Raw genomic sequence first — 16412 nt, forward strand, 5'->3', positions numbered from 1 at the left:
GCGTCAATGCGACAAAAAGTCGCCGTGAGCGATGTCTTTAAGTAGTTTTACTTGCAAATATAAGGCACGAGAATTTTATTTTCTTACGGAATGCGCTTTACAGCAAAAGATATCGAAAAGATAGAAGTCTGCCAGTTTTTACTCTAGTTCTATACACCTATGAGTTTTACCTTATAAAACCTTCTACATAAATGATAGTGATGATATTTTCTTTGCAGAAATAATTGTCAGACAGCTAAAAGTCATCAATCACGATGACTATTTTTTTACTATCGAGATGTCAGAAATTCACGGTATTAATTCCATGATTCTACCAAAATACAAGGCTTTTTAATATCTACAGATGAATAGTGCAAAATTATACTTGTAATGTAAATCGTGTAAAATTTCAAGTTCCAGAGAGCAAAAGCAAAATTATTAGTAAAGATGACAGAGACAACCGCCAAAGGGCATAAAGTGACGAAAATTATCGTTTCCTCTCCGAACATTTACAAACCAGTTGGACCTTACAGGTATTTCTTTTCTACAAGTTTTCGACCTAATAGGTCGAAATATATACGGAAAAATCGGCAAATCTTCGATGATTTAAATGGGTTTAGAACATAAATAAAATACCTTCCGTTTAAAATACCTTCGTTCCGGTCGTAAATATCCGCTAACAAAGGACTTTTGAAAATTCAACCCTTCAGGGGGTAACATTATATGGGTATGTAATAGTTCACGCGGATGAAGTCTCAGGCAGCTAATTATGTAAATGTAATATGTAAGTACACATAATATGTTACATACGAATCGCGCATGCACATAGTAGGTATAACAGCTATCACAATAATATTATAAAGGCGAAAGTTTGTATGTGTGTGTGTGTGTGTATGTTTGTTACTCTTTCACGCAATAACTACTGAATGGATTTGGCTCAAATTTGAAATGGAGATAGATAATATCCTGGATTAGCACATAGGCTACTTTTTATCCCGGAATATCAAAGAGTTCCTACGGGATTTTAAAAAACCGAAATCCACGCGGGCGAAGCCGCGGGCATTTTCTAGTAATAAATATTTTTAAGTTAATAACAAACTGTTATAAGAAGTACACTGAACTAAGTTTTTTGCAGTCAAGCAATTTTAGTGGACAAGACTCTTTACGTGTCTGGGGTACTAGGATTGGATCCACAAGCAAAATTAGTAGAAGGTGGTGCTGAAGCCCAAACCCGTCAGGCTTTAGACAACTTGAGGCATGTCTTAGAAGCAGGTGGATCCTCCTTAGATGCTGTGGTCAAGACAACCATTCTCCTTGAAAATATTGACGACTTCAAAACTGTTAACGAAGTTTATGGACAATGTAAGTGTTTAAACAGTAAAAAGTACAGCAATATAATATTTAGAAATATTACACTACTTTCGAATGAATACTGAAACTTAATGGATAAGAGCTTCTTAAATAATATGATAGGTATTTATTTCCTTTTAAGAGGCACTATAGTTTCTCTACAAAAAACATATTGTAAGTAAGATATTAAACTTTTTAAATGATCAATGCCAGATTTTTTGGGGATATAAATCAACAGGCATTATTTTGCACTACAAAGAATAGAAATTTAATCTATACTAATAAATAAAATTGGAGTGTCTGTCTGTAATTTCGAAATAACTACCTCATATTAAGCTCATATGGTTATTTGAACGATACCATAACTGAATCACACGTTTTTAAAATTTTTGTCTGTCTGTCTGTCTGTCTGTCTGTCTGTCTGTCTGTCTGTCTGTCTGTTTGAAAAGGCTAATCTTTGGAACGGCTGAACCGATTTTGACGGGACTTTCACAGGCAAGTAGAGGATTGACCAGGGCGTAAAATAGGCTACTTTTTTAACCGACTTTCAAAAAGCGAGTTGTGTTTTTCTACCTATGTACACCGAAATCTCCGAGATTTCTGAACCGATTTGCGTCATTTCTTTTTTAATCGATAGAGGAACTTTGCGACATTGTTTCATAAAAAATTTGGAGTCCAACTCCTCAATCCTGATGCTGCAGGGGATCTGACCAATCCACGCGGGCGAAGCTGCGGGCATCAGCTAGTCAATTTATAAAATCTACTTTATTCAAACTTGTTCACTGTACTTTATTATTTTTGAACTTAGTTCAAGTTAAGATTTTTATATATTTAGTAGCGATTGCCCGCGGCTTCGCTTCCATGAGTATTCCAAAAAATCTGACCTTATTCCTAGTCAACATTATGAAGGGAACCTCTGTGTAAAATTTCAGCTTTCTAGGTCTAGAATTTGAGGCTATAATAACAAGTTTATGTCCGCGACTTTGTCCGCGTGGACTACACAAATTCCAAAATCCTATTTTACCCCATAGGGATTGATTTCAAAAATCCTTTCTTAACGTAGTCGTATGTCTTCATCATTATAAGTAACTACCTGCACTGCATGCCAAATTTCAGCCCGATCCGTCCAGTAGTTTGAGCTGTGCGTTGATAAATCAGTCAGTCAGCTTTTTCTTTTTTATGTTTAGATTTTATATTGTTATGGATATTTCGATGTTACAGTTTTCACCAAGGATTGTCCAGCGCGAGCTACTTTCCAAGTAGGCAAATTACCTGTCGGCGCGGCTGTAGAGATTGAAGCCATAGCACTGAGTGGAGATTTGACGATCGCAGAAGCCGGGCCATGTCCATGTTCCAAATAAATGTACCTGATATAGGGCAAAATAGTGCCAAAATTTTATAAGTTGGATTTCAGTTATACGTGGTATGAAGTTTGCACCATTTTCACGCGTTTACCAATACATGTTAGGTATGACAGCAATGTTATGCAAAAAAAAACTGAAATGCGAGTCGGACTCGCATCCAAAGGCTTCCGTACCATCGTACAAGATATTTTATACTGTTTGTATGTGCTTTTTAATAAATTTTTTTTCAACTGCACTGACTTTATTTAAAAAATATGTTTAATATTTACTTAGATATTATAATGTTGTTTATTGAATTTTAATTTTTTTGTAATATCACGATGTTTAACTTTGAAGTAATTAATATACCTATTACATTGAAATCATTTATGTCTATCCTTTTCTGCCTATTCAACTATTAAAAAAAGAATTGAGAACCTCCTCCTTTTTTCGAAGTCGGTTAAAAAGATCTAAATATATAGAAGGACAGATGATGGGAAGCTACTTTATTCTATATACTATATAGACTGATATTGGGGTAATATTGGTTTAAATATAAAGCCTGACCAGAAATATAAAATATTTTCTCTGGGGGTGCCAATAGTATAATATTATGGTCTATGGTCACTAAATATGTAGTTTCACGGATTTTCCGTGCTATGGCGAGGTATTTTATTTTTCTGGCCAGGCATTACTTACCTATGTAATAGAAATGTGCGCTGCCCATGTTCATCCATTAGTTAATTGATGTCTTGTTTGCTTTTCTACATCACACTATTTATGAGTATTTGGGTCAGACGTCAGTTGAAGGTATAGGTATATAACTCAAAATTTAAAAAAAACCTCGACACAAAAACCTCTACGTTTTTGTGTCGAGGTTTTTTGTTTCTTATAGATAAGAAAACTAGAAAAGAGCTGATAACTTTCAAACGGTTGAACCGATTTTCTTCGATTAGAGCTAAGAACACTCTCGATCAAGTCACCTTTCAAACAAAAAAAACTATATTAAAATCGGTTCATTCGTTTAGGAGCCTACTGTTCGGGTGTCCAGCCTCCTGATTCGCTAATTCAGCGTCTAACACTGAATGATAGCCACCGAGCTCATTCCACATTTATTTTTGATCCATCGAAGGTTTTCCACGACAAATTATTATTTTCATATTCAGTGCAGCAGCTACGTAGAACCAACAAATGTCAAAATCAGCTCGGTGGCTATCATTCTACCTACCTCCTACTCCTTTACTTAAGCGGAGAGGAGAGATGTTCAGTCGATCAATCATACTCTCAATAAAAGACGTGAAATAATTAACACCTCATCTTGTAAAAAATCCCCTCTCCTCTCCGCTTAGGTAGAAACCGGGCCTGAGTCCCATCTGAGTCCAGTCATTTTTGTTTTGCACGCAGAGTAGGTACCTACTTGACACGTGTTCTAGGTATTTACTTTTATCGCAAGTTAAGTTCATTCACCGGCGTGACATCAATCCATTCTTGTACGATGTTAGCGAGCTACTTGTAGTACATTTTTTGGGAGAAACAGCCATAACCAAAAGGCTGTAATCCAATGATTTCCTCTTACATCCCGACCTCATTGTCGCCGCAATTTGCCACCTGCTGCGCGGATATTAAAGAGACGTGTTTTAGATACTACGGTGAATTTGTGTAGCTACATTTTCAAAGAATATTAGAGGAAAATATTTGTCAGCCTTTTTCAGAATAAACAGGCCTGTTTAATTTTTTTTTTACTTAAAGCCGGCATCACATTTAGTGCTCAAAAATGGCATTTACTCATAGACTTATTACTAGATGATGCCCGTGACTTCGTCCTCGTGGATTTATGTAGGACTTAAAAATCCCGTGGAAACCCTTTGATTTTTCGGAACCAAAAGCAGCCTATCATCGCTGAGCATATAAATTCTTCTATGTGGAAAATCAAAAGTTTTTACGAGAAACTGCTATGCACTTATTTATAAAACTGAAAAAAATATTGCTTTACATTTAGGAAAAAATCACATACTTAGCAAAAAATTAATGTCTTACTAATTATGTACTTAGAAATTGTCTTATTTACATGCCAATATTAACATTTAAAGAAATTTATGTTATACTTAATTGAATAAAGTCTCAAAATATGACATTACTATGAAGAGCGCACTGATAACTGCAACACAGATCATTCTTTTGCAGGATCATTCGTTCCCATTTGCGTCTGTGTCATATTAAGTTCAAATAGTGTAAATATTAGTAAGTTATAATGTGAAATGCATGTGAAATAAAGATTATATTGAGCTATGGTACTTACTACTTAGTCTACATGAACTAATTAACTTGCAAAATAACATTACAAGATTTACAAGTAGCCTGAACAATGAACATACTAATAACATCTATTGTAGAAAGAGGCCACGGTAACAGATATTGACCGTCATGCCCCTGCACAAATACGCACCTATGGCTAACTTAGCACGATTTATTCATGTATAAAATTGCTCGCTTTCCTATAGGATTCCTATATAACCAAAGCAGTCAGGTGTAGGCCTTATTTGTGTTCGAATCTCTAGATAGGTAAATTGTGGATAGTAATAACAATTATTAATAAACACGTTTGTCCTGCTGATATTTTAAGAAAAATCGTTTTCCATGAGCTAGTACCAACGTAAAAAAGCTCGAAAAAAGCAATTATTGGGCATCTTTCCCAGAAGAACAGAGGTAATTTATAATGTAAATTATTTTAGATTTAAATCTAAATGTGTTTTTGTTAGTTTCTTAAGAGGGGTCTCTCCGTCACTCGCTTCATACAAACTAGTTCCAATTTCATTTGAATATTAAGCAACCAAAATCCATGAAATTTTGCAGACATATTCTAGAAACTAATATCTATGTCTGTGGTTTTCCAGATTTCTGTTAAAATATTCGGTTTTAAAGTTACGCGGTCTTAAAAATTTACATACAAATCTCTGAGCCCCTGTAATTTTAAAACTACATATTTTTAGAAAAATCTAAAACACCACAGACACAGATATTAGTTTCTAGAATATGTCTGCAAAATTTCATGGACTTTGGTTGCTTAATATTCAAATGAAATTGGAACTACGATTGTATGAAGGACTGGACTGTTAAGGAATAAAAATTAACCAAAATAATGTTGTCAAGTAAGTACTTGTCTTTCCAATGTAAGACTTGACTACATTGTATTTGACTATATCTTCCAATAAAGCAGTAATTATAATATGTGATAACAGTATTACTGTTATTATATACAGACAAAACAAACAATAAACAAATTATTCAGCTGGGATTATTAAATACCAAAACATTTGCGGATATAATCACGGCCGTTAGATAGATAGTCCTGAAATCAATAAAATCTTCCCACGATTTCCATTCACGTCCAACACATTTTCTATTAATAGCATAGCAAATATGCCTCTAAAAGCTCGTTTTAAACTTTACAGCCAGAAGTTCGCGCGTGCAAGAAATGGCATATGAGGCAAAATGAAATACGTGACGCTGCAAAACGTTATTATGAAACTTCAGCTTTACACTTTAACACTGATATTGGTATCAAGCGGCATCAATGCAGTACCGAACGATACCAAAGGAGTTGAGAATGATGCTGACACTCATTTGAGTAGATTTATAGCGGATTTATGGCTTGAAGGGTCGGATATTGTTCGGATCATATGGAGGGATTGTTCTAAAAAGGTAATGTTTAATTATACTTAATATTTTTTTTATTTGTACTTTTTAGGGTTCAGTACCTGAAGAGTGTTAAGGGGCATGAGACGATTAATTCTAGAATCGACTATTCTCACAAATTAGTCGATACTAGAATTAATTTCTTAAACTGGACTCTTTCAAGTAAATATTTTTATATCAACCTGTGAGGATGATACTGTCATTGTCGCAATTAAAATACCATAAGCTTACGTTGTCGTATTAGTTTACAATTTGCGAAAAACCAAATTAAATTTGAATTTCGCGGCCAGGCCCGTTGCTTCCACCTTTACGGAGCCCTATTATTTAGCCTCTACAAGACTCGTGCTACCTTGCTCATAATTTGCGCGTACAAAACATCCGCGTGACAGCAACCAATAGCAGACGAACGTATGCTATGATTGGCTGAGATACTTTCGCGCGCTGCAAAAATAAGGTTTCTGCGCAGATACAGCACGGTAACTTATAAAAGTGGTAGTAGGTACTGTATACCTTGTACGATGATACGGACCCTTTGTGTGTGAGTCCAACTTGCACTTGACCGGTTTTTAGGGTTCCGTACCTTAAAAGGAAAAACGGAAGCCTTATAGGATCACTTTGTTGTCTGTCTATCTGTCTGTCCGTCCGTCCGTCTGTCCGTCGTGTCTGTCAATAAACCTATAGGGTACTTCCCGTTGACCTAGAATCGTGAAATTTGGTAGGTAGGTAGGTCTTATAGCACAAGTAAAGGAATAAATCTGAAAACCGCGAATTTATGGTTACATCATTAAAAAAAAATTAAAATGTGTTTTAATTTTCAAAATAAGATTACTAATAAATACCAAATGGGGTATCATATGAAACTTTCTTTACCTGTACATCCTAAAACAGATTTTTATTTATTTTATGCATAATAGTTTTTTATTTATCGTGCAAAATGTTGGAAAAAATACCCGAGTACGAAACCCTCAGTGCGCGAGTCTGACTCGAACTTGGCCGGTGTTTTTAGGAATTCAGCCGTCCTTCGTGAGGTCGCTTTATTAAAGGGCAACAAAAAACAATTTATCGCAAAGTTTCGTTAGTCTGACACAGCGATTTAATATGCGCTGGTGTGTGCAAATAATATGTAAATTTTGGAAAGTCTCTCTACCTTTTACCTTTCATATATACTCGTACATACTCCTATGTAAAATGCAAACAGTTTACTCCTCTTCTAATCCTTACCCATACCTTTACTACCATACTACCATAGTATTTAATATTATAATAGTGAATGTCTCTTTGTCTGCACGACCCACCTGTTTCACCGATTTTGATGAGTAGGTACAGAAATAGCTTGCGCACATAGGCTACTTTTTCTCCCGCAAAATCAAAGAGTTCCCACGGGATTTAAATCCACAAGGCAAAGCTGCAGGCATCATATCTAGTTTCAATAAATAAATAAAAGTTTTTCAATAATAATTAAATCAATAATTACTCCATCTCAAGAGTTTATAGAAACGTTCTTGTTAGACCCTCGAATATCCAAAGAGAACAATATTTTATACAATTAATCCAATTCTTTTCACCCTGCGGAAAATAGAAGTACTAAGCTCTATACTTAAAAAGGTTCCGACGAATTGAGGACCTCCTCCTTTTTTTGAAGTCGGTTAAAAATTTTATTAGAATGTTATGATATTTTGTCAACCAGTTGTGTGAGCAAAAGGTACTTACTGCTTTTATAATATTTTCTCATACATATTATATTACTAGAGGATGCCCGCGACTTCGTCCGCGTGGATTTAGGTTTTTAAAGATCCCGTGGGAACTGTTTGATTTTCCGGAATAAAATGCCTAAATCAATTACAGGGACGCAAGCTACCTCGGTACCATATTTCATACGAATCGGTTAAGCGGGTGGGTTTTTAGGTATCTCGTGGGAACTTTTTGATTTTCCGGGATAAAAAGTAGCCTATGTCTGTCCCCAGGATATAAGCTAACTCTGTACCAAATTTCGTCAGTATCGGTTAAACTGTTTGGCCGTGAAAAGGTAGCAGGCAGATAGACAGACAGACACGCTTTCGCATTTATAAATTTATATAAAGTATGGATATTGTTTTGGTGTAGCCTTATTTATATTTTTAGCTGGTAGACGTGAAAGATATAATAGATCACAAGGAGTACTACCCGAAGTTCGTGAGGTGCATGAAAAGGAAAACATTAAGGGCCCTGGACCGCTGCCTGAGCCCGGACGTGGTGCCCTTGGCTGACGGTGTCAATCTAGTGCGATTCGAACTGGTCGACCATTCGGGGAACGTCCTGCATGACAATGAGACCAGGTACAATAGCCTTTAATCACACAACTAGGGTCGAAATAAGACCTCTTGTTACCACTATGGGAAAGCGTTGTAGGTACTTTGCAGTTTGCGTATGTACCTATGCCTATATAGCTACCTTTTCTTTATTCACTATAGGTAAGCGCTTGACCACAATCACACCTGATGGAAAGTGATGATGTGGTCTAAGATGGGACGTTACAGTTACATTACATTACCTACCTGCGTTTACAGTTTTAACGGTTTCCTTGTAATTACCCCGCTACTTTGAGCTGTGCGTTGATAGATTATCGAGTCTGATCACCTAGTATGATGACTGACAATAATAAATATTTTCAATAAGACAAATAAGTGTGGTCATTAGAACATCAAACGAGGTCATTGAACCTTCTAAAAGGGGTGTGCCGCTTAACAAAGCGGAGATGTCATATCTGTTGGTGTTGCCAGCGTGCTTAATCTTATAATCAGTCCGACCCATATTATATTAGAAGCATGTGTTACGATCTTGGTGACCCGGAATTTTCTTTTGCCAACCCCATCCGCCACTTTTATCGTTACTTCTACTGTAATAACTATGCGATTTTTAGGGTTTTTACCTCAAAAGAAAAAAAGGAACCCTTATAGGATCACTTTGTTGTTTGTCTGTCTGTCTGTCGTGTTTGTCAAGAAACCTATAGGGTACTTCCCGTTGACCTTTAGAAGCACGAAATTTGGAAAGTAGGTAGGTTATATAGCACAAATAAAAAAGAAAATCCGAAAACCGTGAATTTGTGGTTACATCACAAAAAAATATTAGTGTTATTTTCTTGTACGATAATACGGAACCCTTCGTGTCCGATTCGCACTTGACCAGTTTGGTTTTTGTTTTAAGTAAGTAAGAATGTACGATAGCCTAGTGAAGCTGTGATAGCCTAGTGAAGCTGTGATAGCCTAGTGGTTAAGACATCCGCCTTCTTTTCGGCAATCAGGGGTTCGATTCCAGGCACGTACCTCATACTTTTCTAAGCCTCGATAGCTCAACGGTTGAGGAGCGGACTGAATTCCGAAAGGTCGGCGGTTCAAATCCCACCCGTTTAACTATTGTCGTACCCACTCCTGGCACAAGCTTAACGCTTAATTGGGGGGGACAGGGGAGTATTAGTCATGATTAGCATGGCTCTTCTTTTTTAAACTTTTCGGAATTATGTGCGCTTTAACGGAATGATAATACTTGCTTTAACGGTGAAGGAAAACATCGTGAGGAAACTTGCTGACCTGAGAGTTCTTCATAATGTTCTCATAGGTGTGTGAAGTCACAATTAAGAAGTGTGAGAAGTAACACAACCCTGACACTTCATACAAGTGAACTAATGTATGAACACACACACACAAGTTTTGTGTGTGTGTGTGTGTGTGTGTGTGTGTGTGTGTGTGCTAAGCATAGCTGAAATCTACGTAGCAATACGTATTTATCTCATGGGTCGGTGATGGTTCAGATGATGAGTAGGTAGGTATGTGTTTACATTTATATCACTGGTATATTCTGCAAGTCACATTAAGTATATAATATAAGGTAACCCTTCCTTGAAAATGATAATAAATATTACATGCTAATAACACTAATATTATAAAGGCGAAAGTTTGTATGTGTGTGTGTGTGTGTGTGTGTGTGTGTGTGTGTGTGTGTGTGTGTGTGTGTGTGTGTGTGTGTGTGTGTGTATGTTTGTTACTCTTTCACGCAAAAACTACTGAACGGATTTGGCTGAAATTTGGAATGAAGATAGATAATATCCTGGATTAGCACATAGGCTACTTTTTATCCCGGAAAATCAAAAAGTTCCCACGGGATTTCGAAAAACCTAAATCCACGCGGGCGAAGTCGCGGGCATCGGCTAGTTAATTATAAATTGTACCTAATAAATTACTGCTGGTACTTATGTGTTATAAAGTTGAAATTAGACCGCTTGCGCAACCGTAATCGGAAACTGTTTTGTGCGAGTTTGACAAATTATTGCGCGTACATTAACCCTGCTTATTAATGTGCACCTTATTTTTTTTGCAAAGAATAATTTTTTTAGTAAAGTGATTAAGCACAAAATCACGGTTTGAAAAGCAAGATTTTGAGACATTATTCGTATTTTTCTGTTTCGATTTGATTTTTATTTGTGTTCTTTCATGTTCATTTTCCGTTCACACTGGAGTCAAAAACCGTTAGCAATAGTTAAATAATATAATTACTAACCCCCGACCCAAAAAGGGGGGTGTTATAAGTTTGACGTGTGTATCTGTGTATCTGTCTGTAGCGTACGTAGCGCCTAAACGAATGAACCGATTTTAATTTAGTTTTTTTTTTTGTTTAAAAGGTGGCTTGGCTTGATCGAGAGTGTTCTTAGCCATAATCCAAGAAAATCGGTTCAGCCGTTTGAAAGTTATCATCTCTTTTCAAGTTATTACTGTAACCTTCACTTGTCGGGGGTGTTATAAATTTTTAATTTACAATTGTTTAAGGTACTTAGTCCATAATAGTCGGTAATTTTTCTTTTAATTCTGTAAGAGACCGCACAAAAGTAAAAATAAAATAAAAATACCAATATTATTATAGAAGTTATTGGTGATAATCCATGCTAAAATTTAAATGCGAAGTGTGTCTGTCTCTTTGCCTATCTGTCTATCTACCTAGCTAGCTGTTCACGGCCTATCCGTTTATCTAATTTTGGCTTTGGTAGGCATATGGATAATTAGCTGATGCCCGCGACTTTCTTCCCGTGCATATAGGTTTTTAAAAATCGCGTGGGAACTCATTGACTTTCTGGGATAAAAAGTAGCCTGTGTGTTAATCCAGGGTATAATCTATCTCTATTTCAAATTTCAACCAAATCCGTCTGTCTAGTAGTTTTTGCGTGAAAGAGTAACAAATATCCATCAATAACAACAAACAAATGCATTTATTTTTCTTTCTTTAATAGTATCAAAACACACATAATCATAAATATTTTCTTCTTGCAGCTCTTGGACTGAAAAAGAATTAGAAGAAGGAGAATGGAGAAATTTAGCTTTGCAAAGAATGGCTAAAGTTCTTCGCACGCATGTTATTAAATTCGACTTTGAAGAAGACGACGTTGTCGACAAAGGTAACCCTTCGTTAAAGGTGGACATTTGAGTCGAGCATCTGGGTTAAACTTTAAGGGCGCTTGGAAGGGGGTAGTCACGACTCTAAGTATCTGACAATACATAGCGTTATTTCTAAAACTATTTCATAACATATTGACATAAGAATTTTACACCTTTATTACCTGTTATCTCCCAAAGCCGCCATACTTCATAGTTACTGATCGTTCCTCCCTGTGTTGGGGATAGTACGCAGAGGATTTTTCAGCTTTTATAAAATAACGAAGGTCTGGCACGCGCTGGCTCTCTCTCTGCAAATATCCTTGCTAATATAAAACACGATAAAAGGATTGACATGATAATACACTGATCAGATGGAAAGGTAAGAAGGTAACTTTGAAGGAATAAGTATAAAAGACTAAGACTAAGTATGATCTTATTTTCCTGCAGGTAATAATAATTGTTAAATGATAATGATATTGTTAAATTCGTGGCATGCATTCCGAACCAGTGGTAGATTATTTTGACGATTCAAAAGCACTTGTAAAAGTTTAATTGAATAAAAATAAAAAAAATGATGAAAATTGCTTTTGAACCAATAATCTTTACATATTTCATAGGAGTACTTTTATGATAAATGCGTGAATAATTTTCATTTAAGTATACCTTATCAAGATATTTTCAGATACATTTTCCTTTGAATAAACACCGACTCCGATAAAATGATAATTGTACTTTAAGTTGTAATATAATTCCTTAATAATAATTCACTTTCATATTCAAATAATAAAGTCTAAAGGTACATTTCATGACACCTTGAAGAACGTGACTCTACGTCGATTTTCAATGTCGCTATCTGAGGCCCTAGTCCTCTGTAACATCAATACTCAATGTTATTAATACGATGGTGTATCTGTCTGTCTATCTGATACCTTTTCTCGGTTCAATTGATTAATCGATTTTGACGAAATTTGGCACACAGTTAGCTTTCATCCCGGGGTCAGATATGGGCTACTTTTAATTCCGAAAAATCAAACCCACGGAATTTTCAAAATATATATTCCACTCAGATGAAATCGCAGGCGTCATATCTAGTATTAAATAAATAGTTTTGACATGTTAATGATTCCCATGATTCCATAATAAACCAATAATTACCTAGTTAATTTCATTGCAAATATCTTTACATCAGAACCGTTTGCGTACAGTGAAAATGATATGGAGTTTGTAAGAAAAGGCGCCCATGAATTGGTAAATGGCTAAATATTATTTGCACTTCTGTAATGCTTTGGATCCTGTAATGATTGATATATTTAAAAATGTGAATACTCAATATTTTATCTGCACGAAGTTCCTTCGTTAGCAAAACATACCTTATATCGACTAAAACCAGAATATAAACAAGATTATGTATTCATTTGTTACTTAACTGTATCAAAGAGCGGAAATTCAATTTAAAAGTTTCTCTATTTATGGTGATAAGCATTCGCCTCATAAATAAATATCCGGAGAGCAGAATTATGAAAATAGCCTCAGATTTGAACACATTCCAGTATTATAGTGCATCCTGAGGAGTCATAAGACGAACAAACGTAATATTAATATGACACATATTATGTATTTGCCCTTCAATGAAGACTTTACCACTTTTCATAGTTTGTCGTACTCGTTGCCTTTGGGCGCACTGAAGCTCGAGGTCGATCATCGCAAGATCGCATTCTGTAGCTTTAGCTACAGGATTTCCTCTTCTATCCTTTGAAAGTATAGCTAGTGTTAGTTAGTTAGTGTTAGCTATAGCTATTGAAATCTCCTACAATAAAAACTACAGACTCACTCACTGACTGACTCATCAATGCCCAGTCCAAATCTTTGGGTCTGGAAAGCTGAGCACTTTTCCCTTTGTAATGTAGACAAGGAATAAGGTAAGATTTTTCGAGATTCTCTCGGGAGTGAAGCCGAGGTCGCTTCTTGCTAGTAATTATATTTCATCGATCTCACAATCGTCTTATATCTTGCTTGCTCCAGAGCATTTTGTATTATTAATACAGTAAATAATTTTAAGCCTATTTCATGATTTAACGACATATTATATTGTAAAGTCAGCAATTTAATCGAAGTATTTAATTACTCATTATCTACAATATGATAATACAGTATTAATTCACACAAATAAATTAAAACAGAATTTGTTTCTTTCCCAATATTCTCTGCGAAGAGGAATTGGTGTGTTTTCCCTTTTTTTCTGTTATATATTTTATTTATTACTGGCTTACGCCTGCGACTTCGTCCGCGTGGACTACACAAATTTATAACTTCGTTCTTAGCGGATGTCTACGTCATAATAGATACAGCATGCCAAATTTCAGCCTGATCCATCCAATAGTTTGAGCTGTGCGTTGATAGATTAGTCAGTTAGTCAGTCATTCAATTTAGCAAGCTTCACATAGCTTTTCCTTTTATGTATTAAGATTTTCTATTTTCTATTCGATTTCATTTTATTTTTAGTGGAGTATCGAGGACGTCGACGCCACCATATGATGACGATGATGATGTTTGGAATAGTTTCCATCGGCATGGTCCTTATTCCCATGGGATTCCAATTCTTGGCAGTTTTGGGAGGCAAAGCACTCCTGTTAGCCAAAATGGCTCTCATACTCGCTTCCATACAAGGCCTTAAAAAGGTAACTATCTATACTATGTACTATCGATCCAGTTACTGATTTTGTTTAATATCACTTGAGCAGCACAATCAGTTAATAATCATGCGCTGTCGCAACTAGGTCACATCACACTCGAATGGTTGTTTTATTTTGCACAGAGTGTAATGTTGTTCAATTGTGCTGAAATGTGTCAAATAACATGTTATTTTAACGGACTGTCATTCCAATAGACTCATTTCAACGTATAATTAAAAGCCACCGAAATGCACCTAATTGGATTCGCACGCTATTTTAGCTGTAGGTGACATTAATGTACACCAAATACAATTTCAGTTATTTCACCGTCGATCCAACACTAACAATTTAACAAAATTAACGTTATCTTTTAGGTAGACCTTTATGACGGGTTTCTTGAGAGAGGGAAGGTATGATTTGTCACTATCCAGTAAACTTAGCTTTAAACCACCTAATACTATTAAAAAGTTTTAAACAATATTAAAATCTCACCAAAATTAACAATACTATGCTTAAGGCTTGCCCATGAATTTTTCGGTAGAATAGCGTGGCGTGGTAAAAGACGGAAAAAATTACACTAAGGTAAACCATGTATAAACATTAGTCATTACTAGGTATGAAGTGACTTGAATGGTATCACACAATCTGTCTTGACCATTGATGTCTAGGAGCAATCTATTTGTGCTGTCGACGATTGGTCAATCGGGTTGAGCCGTGAAAGACTAGGCTATGCATGTCTTCATATTATAAAATCTATAACTGCGATCGCCTTCTGTTGCATCATGATATAAGTACATACCACAACAAAGTGGTTTCACCCCTTCTTTTGCGTACGCGCCACTAAAGTTCATGGGCTATATACCTACTCGTAAGTCGTGAGTTGGCGGTTAGACATACAATAATAATATCACAACCCCGCTGTATAGCACGATTACTAATAAAACAAAAATATAACCGGTTAATAGGCTTTCTGTTCCAGATTGCTACAAGTCCGTTAAGCTACGGGTTCTACAATACATACCCTTATGACCATTTCGAAAGAAGTCGCAACTGGCCGCTATCACAAGTCGCACCACGTTCTACAAATGCACATAATGCATTTACTGAAGCCGATAGAACAAATGTAGCAGAACCTGTATTTGGAAACAGTATTAAAAATAAAAGAGAAACTAAAAGGAACATCAACGTTAAATCCGTCAAACAGGAAGATAGACAATTCCCAGTCTATACGGAAGCTATAAACCTACCACATCCATCAATATTCACTGTAGTAGATGCCCCATCACCTTTAGTGGATTTGACGACCAGGCCAGGGGAAGTTCAAGCTGATTATTCTCTAGATTTGCCGTACAATGGGTTTCGCTTTCAAGGTTCCAATCCTGTCGTTCCAGCTTGATGTATTTTCCAAACTTTTTCAAGCATTATTTGACGTAGTTACTAGAATTATTTCATATTTTTCTCAAGTGTTGTATCCAAGCAGACCTGTGCTGTATAACATTTATTGACAACTAGCTGATGCCCGCGACTTCGTTCGCGTGGATGTAGGTTTTTTAAAATTTCCGTGGGAACTCTTTGATTTCCGGGATAAAAAGTAGCCTATGTGCTAATCCAGGGTATAATCTATCTCCATTCTAAATTTCAGCCCAATCCGTCCAGTAGTTTTTGCGTGAAGGAGTAACAAACATACACAAACACACACACACACACACACACACACACACACACACATACAAACTTTCTCCTTTATAATATTAGTAAGGATTCATAAGCTACAAGAACATAGATGTGTGATGAGTTGTAAAGCATTCTGGCGAATCGATTGAAACATCGGAGCGCAATTGAGCGCTACGACAGACTGTACACGTCTTCATATAAAAATGAGACGCAGATCACCTGCTGATACATAATTTGTCAGAACACACCACAAAATACACCCTTATTAAGAGGGGTCTCTTCGTCACTCGCTTCAT

The 16412-nt window shown here is 36.0% G+C and overlaps 2 protein-coding genes across 3 annotated transcripts; both read left to right on the forward strand.

The window, feature by feature from the left end:
- Nucleotides 1-211: 211 nt before the first annotated feature.
- On the forward strand, nt 212-2890 carry LOC123867539 (2-iminobutanoate/2-iminopropanoate deaminase-like). Its single transcript, XM_045909616.1, has 4 exons — nt 212-293; nt 394-512; nt 1115-1341; nt 2551-2890. Exons 1-4 carry the CDS (start codon nt 255-257, stop codon nt 2688-2690), a joined length of 525 nt encoding a protein of 174 aa, XP_045765572.1. The 5' UTR covers nt 212-254; the 3' UTR covers nt 2691-2890.
- A 2345-nt stretch (nt 2891-5235) lies between these two features.
- Nucleotides 5236-16018, forward strand: LOC123867536. 2 transcript variants are annotated; one of them, XM_045909612.1, is made up of 7 exons: nt 5236-5378; nt 6125-6374; nt 8490-8683; nt 11666-11790; nt 14273-14448; nt 14817-14852; nt 15422-16018. In XM_045909612.1, exons 2-7 carry the CDS (start codon nt 6165-6167, stop codon nt 15836-15838), a joined length of 1158 nt encoding a protein of 385 aa, XP_045765568.1. In that variant the 5' UTR covers nt 5236-5378; nt 6125-6164; the 3' UTR covers nt 15839-16018. The 2 variants fall into 2 exon arrangements, with proteins under 2 accessions (XP_045765568.1, XP_045765569.1); XM_045909613.1 differs by lacking the exon at nt 14817-14852.
- The last annotated feature ends 394 nt before the right edge of the window (nt 16019-16412 follow it).

This window comes from Maniola jurtina, chromosome 8 (genome assembly GCF_905333055.1).
Source record: "Maniola jurtina chromosome 8, ilManJurt1.1, whole genome shotgun sequence".
NCBI lineage: Eukaryota > Metazoa > Arthropoda > Insecta > Lepidoptera > Nymphalidae > Maniola > Maniola jurtina.